This window comes from Girardinichthys multiradiatus, chromosome 5, assembly GCF_021462225.1.
Source record: "Girardinichthys multiradiatus isolate DD_20200921_A chromosome 5, DD_fGirMul_XY1, whole genome shotgun sequence".
Taxonomy (NCBI): domain Eukaryota; kingdom Metazoa; phylum Chordata; class Actinopteri; order Cyprinodontiformes; family Goodeidae; genus Girardinichthys; species Girardinichthys multiradiatus.
The window spans coordinates 44,345,218-44,362,336 of NC_061798.1; the positions used below are offsets into that span (position 1 = coordinate 44,345,218).

General features: G+C 39.0%; 1 protein-coding gene across 1 annotated transcript; it reads right to left on the reverse strand.

Moving 5' to 3' along the window:
- Positions 1-4,372: 4,372 nt before the first annotated feature.
- On the reverse strand, positions 4,373-16,680 carry msmo1 (methylsterol monooxygenase 1). Its single transcript, XM_047365676.1, has 6 exons — positions 16,551-16,680; positions 14,513-14,783; positions 14,268-14,416; positions 7,089-7,215; positions 6,841-6,995; positions 4,373-5,255 (listed from the first exon to the last, which is right to left on the reverse strand). The coding sequence occupies exons 2-6, from the start codon at positions 14,765-14,767 to the stop codon at positions 5,066-5,068; spliced, it is 876 nt and encodes a 291-aa protein (XP_047221632.1). The 5' UTR covers positions 14,768-14,783; positions 16,551-16,680; the 3' UTR covers positions 4,373-5,065.
- Between the last annotated feature and the right edge of the window lie 439 nt (positions 16,681-17,119).

Consider the following 17,119-nt stretch of genomic DNA (forward strand, 5'->3'; position numbering starts at 1 on the left):
GGCGCAAAGCCAACACACAAGGCCCGCACATCCAGCCAGAACCTCCAAAATAAAGGCTTCTATATATAAATAACATAAAATATCTTATCCTGTTTTGCGAGATGAAGATATTTATAAAGCTATTTCAACTAAGAACAAAATATATATTTATGTATTTGGCAAATACATAAATGAGTTTATAACAAGGTTGTTAATATCAAAGCTAATGATAAGCTACTTAGAAGAAGGACCACCAGTCTCAGGAGTAGAAGCTGAGTGCAGGAATGGAGGGAAGTCCGGAAAAGTTAGTCAAATCGAATCAAAACACCAAATTGGTAGTTTTGGCTCTTGCTTCTGATCATTGTTTATATTTTTTCAGGTTGCACTTTAGTTCCTTAATTATTTTAGAATCCCACACTTTTCAGCCTGTGACCCCCAAAATAACAGTGCCAGGGGTTGGCTCCCTAAAAATACATATCAGTGTCGGGATCTGCCATTTTGAGGTTTTTGTTAGTTTACTTTTTCTCTGTTAGGTGTTTTTCAGTTTCTTTCTGATTATTAGTTACTTCTGTTAAGTTATCACTTTCTAGATTCTGGTGTTCATGTGTTTCCCTTTAGATCTATTTTTTTCTCCACGGTTTGTTATGTAATATTGTTCTCTCTTGGTTAGTCCCTTATGTTTATGTTCTGTCTGGTCACATTAGTTGCAGTCTGTCACTTGCTATTCTGTGTTTGTTTACTTTTCCCAGTTAGGTTTTTCCTCAGGTCTTCAGATTACTCTTGTTAGTTGTTACTCTCCAGATTCTTATATTTTATGTTTGGTTATAGTTTTCCTTAGATCTGCTTCCCTGAGTTGTCTTTAGTCTAGTTTCTTTCCAGGTCTCTGTGTTCCCCTGCACCTGTAACCATAGCAACATTATCTCCCTCAGTTCCCTGCAGTTGGTCCTCACACCTGTTCACTATTCAGCTGATTACCTGTCTCCCCTTCTCATTGGTTCATACTCCACCTCTTCATCTGTATTATTCCTTGCTGGTTCCTCTTGTAACTTCCAAGGACTTTACCCTGTGTTTGTTGCCTAATCTGTTTTTTGTTTGTTGCTGATGACTACTTCGTTCCTGTTCTGAACCAGCTTCATTCGGTCCACCTCAGTCTCCCTGTCTCAGCTGCGTGTGGTACTATATATGCTCCTCTGTTCTGTTTGCTCGTTGCTGGTTTATACTGTTTGTTATGCCAAGCCTGTCCACAACTGTTGCCATGCCAAGCCTATTTATGTTAATGCCTACATCTGCTACATCCAGCCAGCTGAGAGTTTTCTTTTTGTTGCTTTATGAAACCTTTTTTCATCTCACCGTGCTTCTCCTACCGGCCTGTCTGCCATCACTCTGACAGGCTTAAGGATAACAAAGGCAATGTTTTGGAGTGGTCATTAAAAAAGTGTGGACAAATCTGAAAAGGTGTGTGTGTGTGTGTGAGAGAGCAAAGTAACATACAATGGAGACTCAGACTGTATTGTGAGAAGCTTGTTGAAGGATACTCAAACCATTTGACCCTATTCATACAGTTTAAAAGGCAAGTACACTAAATATGTTAATGTTGCTCCATTTGGCAAGAGCTTTTATCCACAACAGCCTACACATGATATAAAATTGTAGCTAATATCAAAGTTAACAATAAGCTACCTAGAAGGAGAACCACTAGGCAGGTTCTTTTAGGGGTGACAATGTAGAAATAAAGTTCAGGGATGGATGGAAGTCCACTAGAAGGGGTAGAGAGGTACAGGGTATGCTAGGGTAGGAGATGCTCCCAAGAGCTGGGTCTTTTTAAAGATAGACAGACACCCCTGTTTTGTTATCACTCAGTAGGTTTTTCCACCAGTGTGGAAGAGCACATGAAAAAAGTCTGGAATGTCTTCAGCATAATCTTAATATATCAGCTATTCCTGTATTTTAGTAGATTTGAAAGAAAATGTAAACATACTCTGCAAATATTTACACACATTTTCAATTCATTTTGATGCGTATATTTCAGTGTTGATGAACCCATTTAATCCAGTTCTAGTTTCAGCTTTATTCAGGGTTGTCACCTGGCGTAAAGAAACTGGGACACAATGAGAGAATCCAAAGAGTTCCTGGGAAATCCTAGAACTCATTCATTTTGCTCCATCTGTTCAGATGTGTATTTTACTCCTGTGGAAAGTACCCCTGGCCCAGTGATTCTGTGTTCTGCTGGGTCTCTTTCCTGGATGCACCCACTAACAAAACTATTGCTGCCACTAACCCTTTCAGCCTTCTTTCACATAGACAAACCCTTGGTTCGGTGTTTCTGAATTTTGCTGTTTCTTTCCCATAGAGCCACTGATAAGCTATTGCTGCAAGTACCTCATTGTACTTTCTTTTTCCATCATTTACCAAACATGCACTCTGTCTTTTCCCAAGTTCCCTTACCTCAGATATTGTTTTTTATTCGTCTTTGCATTTACTGTTTTTCAAACTAAGTAGTACCTAAAACAATTAAGATATGCTGAGAAAAATGGTTTTATTATTCTAGGCTTGTAAATTGTCAATTGACACCTGCAACATGCAATTAAATTGCAACATCTACATTTTCTTTAAATTGACTAATTTACTAAATACCTTTTGGAAATATTACCCCCCTTCCTGTCTAGTGTCAGCTGCTACTGGGTGAATTGACTACACTGTGATGGTGTGTGCACTGGATGCAGCTGCAGGGGTTCTTTGATGGTGCAGGATAGCAAATACAGGTCCTTCTCAAAATATTAGCATATTGTGATAAAGTTCATTATTTTCCATAATGTCATGATGAAAATGTAACATTCATATATTTTTGATTCATTGCACACTAACTGAAATATTTCAGGTCTTTTATTGTCTTAATACGGATGATTTTGGCATACAGCTCATGAAAACCCAAAATTACTATCTCACAAAATTAGCATATTTCATCTGACCAATAAAAGAAAAGTGTTTTTAATACAAAAAACGTCAACCTTCAAATAATCATGTACAGTTATGCACTCAATACTTGGTCGGGAATCCTTTTGCAGAAATGACTGCTTCAATGCGGCGTGGCATGGAGGCAATCAGCTTGTGGCACTGCTGAGGTCTTATGGAGGCCCAGGATGCTTCGATAGTGGCCTTTAGCTCATCCAGAGTGTTGGGTCTTGAGTCTCTCAACGTTCGCTTCACAATATCCCACAGATTCTCTATGGGGTTCAGGTCAGGAGAGTTGGCAGGCCAATTGAGCACAGTGATACCATGGTCAGTAAACCATTTACCAGTGGTTTTGGCACTGTGAGCAGGTGCCAGGTTGTGCTGAAAAATGAAATCTTCATGTCCATAAAGCTTTTCAGCAGATGGAAGCATGAAGTGCTCCAAAACCTCCTGATAGCTAGCTGCATTGACCCTGCCCTTGATAAAACACAGTGGACCAACACCAGCAGCTGACACGGCACCCCAGACCATCACTGACTGTGGGTACTTGACACTGGACTTCTGGCATTTCCTTCTCCCCAGTCTTCCTCCAGACTCTGGCACCTTGATTTCCGAATGACATGCAGAATTTGCTTTCATCTGAAAAAAGTACTTTGGACCACTGAGCAACAGTCCAGTGCTGCTTCTCTGTAGCCCAGGTCAGGCGCTTCTGCCGCTGTTTCTGGTTCAAAAGTGGCTTGACCTGGGGAATGCGGCACCTGTAGCCCATTTCCTGCACACGCCTGTGCACGGTGGCTCTGGATGTTTCTACTCCAGACTCAGTCCACTGCTTCCGCAGGTCCCCCAAGGTCTGGAATCGGCCCTTCTCCACAATCTTCCTCAGGGTCCGGTCACCTCTTCTCGTTGTGCAGCGTTTTCTGCCACACTTTTTCCTTCCCACAGACTTCCCACTGAGGTGCCTTGATACAGCACTCTGGGAACAGTCTATTCGTTCAGAAATGTCTTTCTGTGTCTTACCCTCTTGCTTGAGGGTGTCAATAGTGGCCTTCTAGACAGCAGTCAGGTCGGCAGTCTTACCCATGATTGGGGTTTTGAGTTATGAACCAGGCTGGGAGTTTTAAAGGCCTCAGGAATCTTTTGCAGGTGTTTAGAGTTAACTCGTTGATTCAGATGATTAGGTTCATAGCTCGTTTAGAGACCCTTTTAATGATATGCTAATTTTGTGAGATAGGAATTTTGGGTTTTCATGAGCTGTATGCCAAAATCATCCGTATTAAGACAATAAAAGACCTGAAATATTTCAGTTAGTGTGCAATAAATCTAAAATATATGAATGTTAAATTTTCATCATGATATTATGGAAAATAATTAACTTTATCACAAAATGCTAATATTTTGAGAAGGACCTGTATAATGCAATCTCTTAAAAGAAATGTAAGAATTTTGTTCTTAACAGTTTTATTTTATTCAAAGCCACACCTCAGGATCAAACTGTTAAATATAACTGCAATGAAATACATCTGCTTTAAGTATTTACACAATTTTATTTTAACACAAGTAGAGAAGAAACAAAACACATTCAGCGCTTCTTTTCTTGTTGAAATTAAAAAAAGGCATTTGATTCTTCAAACATGAAAAAATAGATTTTAAGAACACGGAAAGGACACATGAGCCAATTCCCTTTTTTATCTAAAATTTAAAAGAGTTTGCATCGAACCGGTTCAGACAGTTTCTACTGAACTGTTGAATTAGCTGGAAGAACTTAAGTCACTTTGATGCCGATCAGCTCAAGGAGGAAGTGCTAAAGTGCTGAAACATTCAGAGGTAAATAGGAGCATTTCACAACAACAGTGATATGGTAGACCATCTTTACATTTCATATGATGAAAAGCAAAGGGGAAAAAAATGAGGATATTGATGTTTTCTTTATTCAGCCTGCAGCTGGTGACAAAAATAGCATATTTATGATTTATTAAGGCACAGAAGGCCAACTGAAGTCAACTCAGTCTGATTCAGATTCAGAATACAGCAGTGCAAGTTCATTTTCACACACCTTCCCTGTATGTCCCATTAAGTTACCAGAGATGAACAACAGTGATGCTATTTTTCTCTTCATCTCTGCATATAGGCTGCTTTACTGCTCCTTCTTCTCTCCTTGTTTCTCCATGTACTTGTTGTACTGGTTGTCGGTGTTCAGAAGCTTATCCCACCAGGTGAAGGTGGAGGCGTAGTTACCCACAAAGTTCATATGGTGGAAGTCATGGAAACGGGCACCAGCGTAGAAAGGGATCAGGTGGAGCGGGTTCAGAGGGATTTCATAACCGCTGTGACGAGGAATAAGAAAGGGATGAAGGCTAGTCACATTTTGAGTCAAATAACAGAACTAATTTGTAAGTGTCTCAGAGGAACTATAGCAGTGACACTGCAGAAATGATAGCTGTGGTCACCTTCTAACTGGTTTCTTAAAGGGGACATGTCATGTAAAATCCACTTTTTAAACACCTAAATACATTTTCTTGTGTACTTGGAGTCTAGTCTGTATGTGTCCACATAAGTTGAATTTAGTCTCTCCGAGTGCTGTGGAGATATCTTTATATTCTGTTTGGGTTGTATTTTTCTCTATTCTCTATTACCTTTTTTTTTGAACTGTTACATCACAGTATTTGCAGCTAAATAAAGTCATGGACTTCCAGCTGATCAATTTCACGTATCGTCATTTTTATTTCTTGCTGCAATTGTGTAGTCCAAGATCCAAGGATGCCTACATGCCTGCAAGCGAACAAGTCTAAATGTTCAGTTGTTGGATGTATTAACCCACACAATTCATTACACCGTCCCCAAGCATCAGAACCTCTTCAAACGGCCTGATTAAATTCTTTTTTTTTTTGTGAAAACATTTCCACATCTGTGGGGAAATTCCTATTTCCTCACTTCAACGACGAGTGCCTTCAGCAACCTCCGCCTGTATGAAGAAGGATTTGCCGAAAGACTTCATCTGATTAAGGGGTCAGTTCCTTCTGAAGGGGACATGATATGTCTTTAAACACATCCTAATTTTATCGATGACTTCAGATCTTGTCCAACACATAAGGTCCGCATCTACTATTAAGGTATTCTTACCTTTGTTTGCAAGTGATGTGTGCCTAATTATGTCAACATAATAGCACCACACCACTATGATACAGTATTAGGTATAGTTACCTGCTGTATAACCCTATGACTCAATTCAACCATCCTGACTCAACGATTCTTCACAAATTGCTCACAGTTACTGTAATTTAGTTTCAGAATAAAATTAAATAAAAATATTTACAGGCATCATTTTATTACATGCATGCCTTAAAAATGTTCTCCAAGAATATGTTAATTTGTATTATTTTTCATTTTTTGTTTATATAAATTTTTACATTTATTGTGGTGTTCATATTTTAATATGACAAACAAATTTTACTTATTTAGCAGATTAAAAAAAAGTGAAATATTATAATTTTCAAACTATAATTACAAACGTGAGAAAACAACATCTAAAATAATTAGATTTTAAAGGCCAAAAACACATTTACGAGCTTAATAGAGATTTTTATGATACATCTGCTTTTCTTTCATTGAACTAAGATTCTTCTGATTGAATTTCTTCTTGAAAGAAGTCTTATTAAGCTTCATTTATCTACTTTTCTGCACTGGTCAAAACAAATAATTAAAACCCACAAGAAATATTAGTAAGATGCGTTAAAATATAAATCTAATCATGCATCACTTTTTGGGAAATATATGAATATGGTCCTCTGTGGCCCTCTAGTGGTAGGTCCTATAAACTACAGACATAAACGACGTTTTAAAAAATAAATTCCATATTTTAATGGACCATCTGTGAGAACCTTAAAAGTTAAAGCTTTCATTGTGTCCCACCTGTGAACATCAATGGTCTCCAGCAGACGGAAAGCCACCCAGGCCCAGAGGAAGAACACATGGTTACAGAAGATCATGATACCAATGAAGAAACCAGCACCCAGGATGATTGTCTCCAGAGGATGAGCGTACTCTGCCTGCATGCCGAATGGAGCCTGAGACACAGCCGGGACACGTGATGTCAGACTTAATAAGTAACTCCTCAGTAAAGAATGCGTGTTTGTTTATCAGCGGGCCGTTTCACTCACAGTGAACTCATGGTGGACTTTGTGGATGTATTTGTAGATGCGCCTGTGGTGCAGTATGCGATGAAGGAAGTAATGCCAGGTGTCCTCGATGACAGCGCAGCCGAAGCACCGAGCCAGAAGAGACGGCCTGAAAGAGGGCCGAGGAGGGCTTGGTTAGATAAATCAATTAAACAAAAGACCACTAAGAAACAGCAACCTAGCTAATAAATGTAGTGAAACCAACCAGCTACACTCAGTTGTTACATAAATAGTCATAATGTCAGCTGACATGATTATTTCTACTAGCAGAAGATGAACTCCAAACAGCATAAAGTTAAAGATAAAGCTTAATGGGTAGGGCACATATTTCACTCTGCCTTCCCTATTACAAATAGGGGAACAGCTATTTCACTTAGAAAAGACATTCTAGGCCTCAATCAAAGCTGAAAACATTTATAAAAATCTGAATATGTCTGATGTATGGAGGCTTCTAAACCTTCTAGCTAGGAAGTATTCATACCACTGGCTGGTGCATAATGTGTATACTGGAACTGATTATTTTTTGGTTGATGGAAGGCTGATACCCCACAAAAGTAACCCCAAATAACATGCAATCACGGTTTCGAATCACTGCCCTGTCACATTCTTCCTGGAAGTGTGGACAGCTAACATGGAGGATGTAGCCACAGATACTGTTAGACGAGGAGCTATGTGTATACCTTGAAATGCATATTACTCTTTATTTGGAAACTAATGACACTCCAGATGCCTCTCATAAGATATTATGGGAGGCATTCAAAGCCTGTTTAAGAGGATGCATTATTCCTTATCAAGCCTTCTGTAGAGAACAAATTTGATAAAACAGAAAGTACCGGAATACCATATTTATAAACTGGATAGGGAGAATGCAGAAAATCCATTCAAGGAAAAGCTTAAAGAAATTTTGGCACTAAAATATAAACTTAATAAATTAACGTCAGCCAAAATGGGTATGCAAAAACAAATAAAAACATCATGAATTTGGTGGTAAAACACATACACTGTCAACTACGAAAATTAGAAAATGATCGTGCCACACATAAAATTTAATCAGGCTCAGGTAAAAATGCTTGTATCACATGATGAGGCTCTGTACCCAAAAACGAGTCACAATTGCTTTCTATACAGGACTACCTGGATGGCTGCAAATGTCCTACCTTTTACTCTTAGATGACTTTATAACATTATACACTCCAAGAGGCCACCCAAGGAGGAACTGGTAGTAATGACACTTGATGCTGAAAAAGTGGTTTGTATTTATTTTTTTCTGCTGAAGAACTGTAAACTAGATGAGGCATTTATTTTGTTAATCACACTGCTGTAGTTTAATCCTACAGCTAAAATGATCACTAACTCAACAATGTCTCTGCACTTTAAAATGTTCAGAGAGACTAGACAAGGCATTGCACTTAGTCCAGTGCTGTTTGCACTGGTTGATGATCCTCTAGTGGAGTCTTTTAGATTACACCCAGATATTTACAGTTATAATACAATATACACGTCAAATAAAATGTCCTTATATGCAGATGATACATAACACGACCTACATTGTCTCTGACAGTGCTACTGAATTTGATTGCAAAGTTTTCAGGATATAAGATTAACTGGGGTAAAAGTGAGCTAATATCTATAAGGATTAATTATTAAACTTTTAAAAATGTCTGAGCTCTTACAATATTGGGGCAATTGTTCTGTCTCCCACTGCAAATAACAAATCTTCCTACAACTCAAATCCTATTATTACAAATACAATCTGAATCAGGAAGCAGATTAAAGGTCAATTTGACATCAGTGAATTAACCTTGCTAAAAGCAGTTTTAGATAACCTGTCCTTTGCTCCATGAACTCTAGATAAAAACCTTTGAGCGCTGAAACAATGTGGGGATAAAAATATTGGAGACCTATATATTTATATCAATCTGCATCCTTTCATCCATTGCAGGGAACGTTTGGCCTACCAAGCACCACCTTCTATCAGGTATCTCCAAATCACAGATTTTGTACAAAAACATATTGAGCCCAATTATACTAGATAGGCTATTGGACATAAGCACAAATTCAGATAAACAAGAAGGTCACTCATATAACTATTTGTTATCACACAGCCTTCCATCAGCTGAAGGGATTAAAACAGCCTGGGAAGAGGAACTGGAGGTCCAGGTGTCTGAGAAAACCTCGGAAAAGGTTCTGGAGGGTACACTTACTTGTTCCATTAACACACGTCATTGATTAATCCAATTTAAAATCTTGCATGGACTTCTCTATAGCAAGGGTTACAGGTTACATACTTCTTTTCCAGAGCTCTCACCCATGTGTATTAAATGTGAAACGGCAGAGGCTACACTGTTACATGGTTATGTTTCATGTCCCGAACTACAGACAAGTTGGAAAGATGTGTTTAAAACTACAGGTCCTTCTCAAAATATTAGCATATTGTGATGAAGTTCATTATTTTCCATAATGTCATGATGAAAATGTAACATTCATATATTTTAGATTCATTGCACACTAACTGAAATATTTCAGGTCTTTTATTGTCTTAATACGGATGATTTTGGCATACAGCTCATGAAAACCCAAAATTCATATCTCACAAAATTAGCATATTTCATCCGACCAATAAAAGAAAAGTGTTTTTAATACAAAAAAAATGTCAACCTTCAAATAATCATGCACAGTTATGCACTCAATACTTGGTCGGGAATCCTTTTGCAGAAATGACTGCTTCAATGCGGCGTGGCATGGAGGCAATCAGCCTGTGGCACTGCTGAGGTCTTATGGAGGCCCAGGATGCTTCGATAGCGGCCTTTAGCTCATCCAGAGTGTTGGGTCTTGAGTCTCTCAACGTTCTCTTCACAATATCCCACAGATTCTCTATGGGGTTCAGGTCAGGAGAGTTGGCAGGCCAATTGAGCACAGTGATACCATGGTCAGTAAACCATTTACCAGTGGTTTTGGCACTATGAGCAGGTGCCAGGTCGTGCTGAAAAATGAAATCTTCATCTCCATAAAGCTTTTCAGCAGATGGAAGCATGAAGTGCTCCAAAATCTCCTGATAGCTAGCTGCATTGACCCTGCCCTTGATAAAACACAGTGGACCAACACCAGCAGCTGACACGGCACCCCAGACCATCACTGACTGTGGGTACTTGACACTGGACTTCTGGCATTTTGGCATTTCCTTCTCCCCAGTCTTCCTCCAGACTCTGGCACCTTGATTTCCAAATGACATGCAGAATTTGCTTTCATCCGAAAAAAGTACTTTGGACCACTGAGCAACAGTCCAGTGCTGCTTCTCTGTAGCCCAGGTCAGGCGCTTCTGCCGCTGTTTCTTGTTCAAAAGTGGCTTGACCTGGGGAATGCGGCACCTGTAGCCCATTTCCTGCACACCCCTGTGCACGATGGCTCTGGATGTTTCTACTCCAGACTCAGCCCACTGCTTCCGCAGGTCCCCCAAGGTCTGGAATCGGCCCTTCTCCACAATCTTCCTCAGGGTCCGGTCACCTCTTCTCGTTGTGCAGCGTTTTCTGCCACACTTTTTCCTTCCCACAGACGTCCCACTGAGGTGCCTTGATACAGCACTCTGGGAACAGCCTATTTGTTCAGAAATTTCTTTCTGTGTCTTACCCTCTTGCTTGAGGGTGTCAATAGTGGCCTTCTGGACAGCAGTCAGGTCGGCAGTCTTACCCATGATTGGGGTTTTGAGTGATGAACCAGGCTGGGAGTTTTAAAGGCCTCAGGAATCTTTTGCAGGTGTTTAGAGTTAACTTGTTGATTCAGATGATTAGGTTCATAGCTCGTTTAGAGACCCTTTTAATGATATGCTAATTTTGTGAGATAGGAATTTTGGGTTTTCATGAGCTGTATGCCAAAATCATCCGTATTAAGACAATAAAAGACCTGAAATATTTCAGTTAGTGTGCAATGAATCTAAAATATATGAATGTTAAATTTTCATCATGACATTATGGAAAATAATTAACTTCATCACAATATGCTAATATTTTGAGAAGGACCTGTATGTCCAATAATTTAAAGGTAGTGTTAATTATAACTGGGTTGTTTGTTGGACCAGTTGTGCTGAATGGAGCCCAGGTTACTCTATTTGAGCATGCACTTATAGTAACAAAAACAGTACAGTAAATTTCGGACTATAAGCCGCTATTTTTTCCCACACTTTGAACACTGCGGCCTATACAACGGTGCGGCTAATGCGTGTTTTTTTTTCGTGCCGCCAAAAACATTTTGCCAGGTAACAGTAGACCAATCAAATTGATGAGTAGTTCAAGGAGGTCCGATGAACTTGTGCGATAAATCAAGAGCACTTTCACAATTCAAGTACCGGTATTGTAAATCAGTCATTTATATTCCCCTTCATCAACATGGAAAATCACCAACGGGTTTCGAAAGGCTGGACTGCTGCGTGATGACGGGGACCGTATGCGCTCATGTGAGAGCGTCAATGAAGAGGCTGCAGTGAGTGACGAGATCCTGAGGTTGTTCAATTCGGACCCTGAAGAACAGGACTTTGATGGTTTCAGTGCGCAGGAAGAAGGCGATCAATGACCTTTGACCTGGTAGGCTGCAGTGTATATCAGTTAGGAGATATTGGAATGTGGTTCGTGCACTGTTCAGTAAAAAAGCATTAGCAACGAAATTTGTGTGTTACTGATAACAGGTAGCCGTGTTACAGGCACTGTTCAAAAAAAGCATTTGCAGGATGCATTTGTTTCTATTATCATGCGGATTAAATTAAAAGTTAAAAAATCCTCAGGGTAATATCTTTCTGTGTAAATATGTCATATTACAAAGTGGGACACCCGTGGCTTAAAATCCGGTGCAGCCTGTACAAATACAAAATTGGTTTTCTTTCTAAAATTAGAGCATGCGGCTTTTAATCAGGTGCGCTCTGTAGTCCGTAATTTACGGTAATTTTGACAGTCTGGAAAGAAGCAGGAAGCGCCTACTTCTAATACATAATTAGCAGAAGTGGCATGTATGTTACACCTGGAGAGATTATGGTATATTTCAAATAACAAAATGGCCACAGTCAAGAAACTTTGGAGCCCATTTATTTCCTCCCTTAAAGACAAATGACTTAAAAACGGGGCGGGGGTTGGGTCGGATTTATGCAGCCGCAGGGAGAATGGGAGAGGGTGGGGGGTTTGTTTTATAATTAAAGTTTTGAAGCTACTGTATTATGATATGTTGTGCAATGTTTACAACATGCTTTTTCTTAAAAAGATAAAAATACAAGGACTACAACACATACAAGAGAAAAAAAATGGGCCACAGATTGCTCGAAAGAGGTAGTAGTTTTGAATCCAGCAGAAAATAAAAGTACCGTATTTTCCGCACTATAAGGCGCACCGGATTATAAGGCGCATAGAATAGAAGCTACTGCAGTCAAACGTTTGACTGGGGTTGCGTTATGCATCCCCTAGATGGAGCTGTGCTAAAGAGAATGTCAACAAAACAGTCAGATAAGTCAGTCAAACTTTATTAATACACTACAAACCAGCGTTCAGATAACTCCATTCACTCTCATGGTAAGGTCTCCTCTACATAGAAATCTATTGAATAGAGCCAACCTCACGTTAGGAATGCATTGGAGTCTATGAAGTTGAAGTTGAAATCAAACGTTAGTTAAAACGTGAAAGGGAACTTTTCCCTGATTTAGTAAACACGTAAAAGAAACAGTTTGATGCACTAAATCAAACGTTAGTACATTCACAATATAGTAGCGTTAACTGTTGAATTCTCTCGCTGCTGCTCTATTCTCATGTTCGACTGCGTAGCTGACAGCCTCGAGTTTGAACTCAGCATCGTAAGCGTGTCTCTTGAAAGGTGCAATTTTGGGGTCGTTATACACACACAAGTGGTGTTGGACTAGGAGTAAGCACAGTACAGGTGTTTACCGCTATTACTTCGGCGACACCCCTGACTACGGTAGCCGTAATGCTGCAAGCGGTGCGGCTTTGTAGTTTACCAGTCGTACTGAAACATTTTGACAGAGCGCCGTGTACAACCAGTATGGATCAACCAATTAACCAATTGATCCATATATAAGGCGCTCCGGATTACAAGGCGCACTGTCATTTTTTGAAAAAATTAAAGGTTTTTAAGTGCGCCTTATAGTGCGAAAAATACGATACTGCAAGATAATTACATTTGTGCATGAAAGCGTAGGTCTCTAACCTTTATTGGATTTTTAAAAAACTCAAAATAAGCACAACAAAGAACATGGTGGTACTGGGTGTGTTTATAGACTAAAGATATTGGGAGTTCTGATGGGAAAATTGGACCACTCTGATATCTGGCTGAAACTTTTTAGGTTAACAAAACTGCATCACTGGCTTTGCTTTGTACTGTTTGTAAACAAAATGTAAATTATGGACATTAGTTACACTTGAAGTCTCTGATAACTTTAACTCTTAAAGCTTAATTACTCATTTAAAAGCTCCATAAATAATTAGATTTGATAAATACTCATTTAACCTCATCTCAACAATAACTAGGCAGTAAAGGGTTGTTTTTAAGATATTTTTTGGCACTAGTGGCTTTTATTTATTCATTTTTTGACAGTAGGCAGACAGGAAAGAGGGGTAGAGAGAGGGGGAGACATTCGGCAAATGTCCGGGACTTGAACCCACGACAGCCGCTTCGAGGACCGTATATGGTCGCACGCTTAACCCCTACACCATCAGCGCTACGCCTAAAGGGTTGTTTTAGTAACTGCAAAGAACATGCAATATTTACCAGAACTGTACGTGTAGAAGGACATTGACTGATGCTATTTCATGGAGCAGTTTCATTTAACTAAGAACTTAAAGGGAAAAGAAAATAATCACTAAAAGAGCAACAAGATCTGGAAAATAAGCCTAGCAAATCCTTTAAATGAAAAGATCCTCGACAACTTTATAAAACCAGACAATTTGCAAGAAAAACGAACACAGATGTTAAGACCTAAGTGAACTTCTAAACCCTGTTTTACATGTAAAGTTATTTCACATTCAAATGAGGCACAAGGCACTAAAACGTATCAGATATGGACCTTAATATTGAGCTCATTATTTAAGAAAATGATATGACTGTTGAATATTATGGGTATTTTTAATTATCATTTATGTAAGACTTTGTTTTGTAATAGTTTTTACTGACCAGCGGGGCATCGAGTCCCAGTCGTACGGGATGCTGAAGAACTCAGTGAAGTAGTACGTTCCACAGATTAACGGAAACTGAATGAAGAAGTGGTTAAACACCAGCATCTTCAAACATCTCCACTGTTTCTCCCACGTCTCCGGCTTGTCCTGCACAAACACACGCATGTCTGTCAGCATCCGTCATCACACCATAAACATATCAAAACCTAAAACCATGCCAAGTAGCATAAAACAAACACCAACCTGCTGGATTTTGTATTTCTGCATGAAGGGCATGAACTGAAAGAGGAAGCCGGGCACACAGAACAGGAAATAGATGAACTCGTGGACGATGAGCGAACCCCATGTGGCGATCTGGAACTTGGTATAGTTGTCCAGCATGCAACCCCAGGCGTGTTTCAGGGAGGATTGAAGGGGGTTTTCTGGCAACACAGCGTCTACATACTCCACTGCAAGGTAGGCAGAGCTCAATATGTCTGAAGTACCGTTCGCTGCCATGATGGAGGATGCAGGTCTGGAAAAAAGACAGTGTTATATGTAGTAATTACATCAAACCTGTACACAAGAAGCAGAATAAGAGTATAAGTTAACTGTTTCAGATAAGTGATATTATTTATCACTATGTCTCATTTCACTTCAAGTGTATTTATCCAATGTACAGTATTGTGCCCTCATTGCTAGACTGTTTCCAATCAGTCAAACTTTCTAAAGATGTTTTCTTTGGTCTTTGGCTGCTTTTTAAATCATTTTATGTCCCATTTTTTAGAAAACTGGTTTTGTTTGTTAAGCTATTTAAGTCTGAAATACTGTGAATCATTCAACCATTTAAAAAACAACAACTGCTAAACGGAACCAGCGTTGCGCCTGTGTTCTAGAAGCGTTGTCTCTTTCGGCACTTGATTACCAGCAGTCACAAAGATAAAATTCATTTTTATTTAGCAGACATGACTAGAATTACCAAAATAACACAGACTGACATATAAATTGAAAGATACAGATAAATCAGCTGATCGGCTCTGAGTGGTGACCAGTTAGTTGGAAACAAAAAAAAAAAAACATCTATCCTTTTCCAAGCGGCAAACACACCATACTGGATGCAACCAGGTCTCCTGTAACAACAAGATTCTTTGGTGCCAACGCTGTTACTCAGGGAGGAAGACTCAGATATTTTCAGTATCAGTGAGGTGCCTAGAAATTAAATCAGGGGAAGAACAGGCATATAAGAAGCTATTTAATAGGACACTGTTGAGAAATGTCTGTGGAAACGTGAGAGAGAAAGAGACTTAAAGCAGATAACAGGAAGATACATTGCAAAGATGTTTTGATTTATGTTTTAAAGTTTTCAACCTTTGTCTAGATTTGGAAATGTTAGCAGCACTTTGGAAATCTCAGATTTAAGGTAAAGATCGACATTCTCTACACTTCCAAGTCGCCAGCTGATTTCTCGGTGCATCTCTACATGGGGTCCTCTGTGAACGTTTAGGTACATAAAGTAAGATCTCATAAAAAATCGTATTTTTTAGCCTGATCTTTATTTGAAAAACAATTTTTACATTTTTATTCATTCAAAAAATTTAAAGTTAATATTCTCACAGTATTGTTTTGCCATTATCTTATTTTATAATAAAGAAAATATTTAATCTTTTACATTTATTGCTACATTTGCAGTCTATGGTTTAAGACTCATATTTTAGGTGTCTTTTTAATGTTTAGATTTTTTTCTCTGTTTCCTGTCAACACAAATGCTTCCACAAATGTAGTTTATTTTATTCGTTTAATAATGTATCCTTGTAATGCGATTAGTTTGACCAATAATGTGTTTCTAATGCCTCCCTATCTGTTTTTACCTTGTTAGGGTATTTTGTAAAACAAAAAGTTCTCAACAAAAGGTTTGAGAAGATTTTTCACTCTCATTTTTCACTTGAGAATGTAAAAAACGTTTGGTTTGATGACCAAAAACTGAATTTACAAATTAAAAGTAAAGAAGCTCCATACGTCGCTGTGCCTCTCAAACTTTATACCAAATAACTGTGCAATTACGTACATTAGACAACCTTCACATCTTTACTGTATCTGAAAACATTAAAACATGGTATTAATAACTAAACACAAGGACAGCCATATTCAGCCTTATTACAGTGATAACTTACACCACACTGTTAGCGAAACGTAAGCTTTAGCTACTAAAAACCCACGTATAAGTCGAGACAACTAGATCACACGCCTTAATAACTAACACAAAAAATGGTGCAACAGCTTTAAAATCAGCTAAATGTTTTACCTGCAGATCGAAACAACACGCAAGCCTCGCCTTTCCGCAGCGCGTCCCGACTACCTGACGGAGAGGCGGACGACCGGTGAAGTACAGTAATATTGGAAAACCTGATTGGCCGAGAGGAGAGGAGAGTGACGTCATGACCGGAGCGGCTTCACTGATTGGTTCGCGGAATGGAGTGATGATAGTGAGACTGGAGGGTTCTACAGTGAAAGCCAATAGGAGGCTGGCTTTGCCCACATAAGTCCAGGAGGCTGTATGAGGGCAGAGATGGGGTGGTGGAGGGGTGTCAGCCCGCAGAACTTTAGTCATACTTATTGTTTTTAATGTTTGGCTTTATTTCACTTTTCTATGTGGTAACGTGCTCCAGCTACAGCTGCACGGCCGAATAAAACCAAACATGTGAATCAAACATAATGCAAGCCATTTATTTACTAAGGAAAAATATGCAAAATTAGCTGTTTGCGCAAAAATATAGACTCATGCTGAAAACTGGCAAATATTTATCTGATCTACAAATGCGGATGCATTTTCCATTTACTATTAAATCAAAAACAAAACAAAAAACAAGAAAA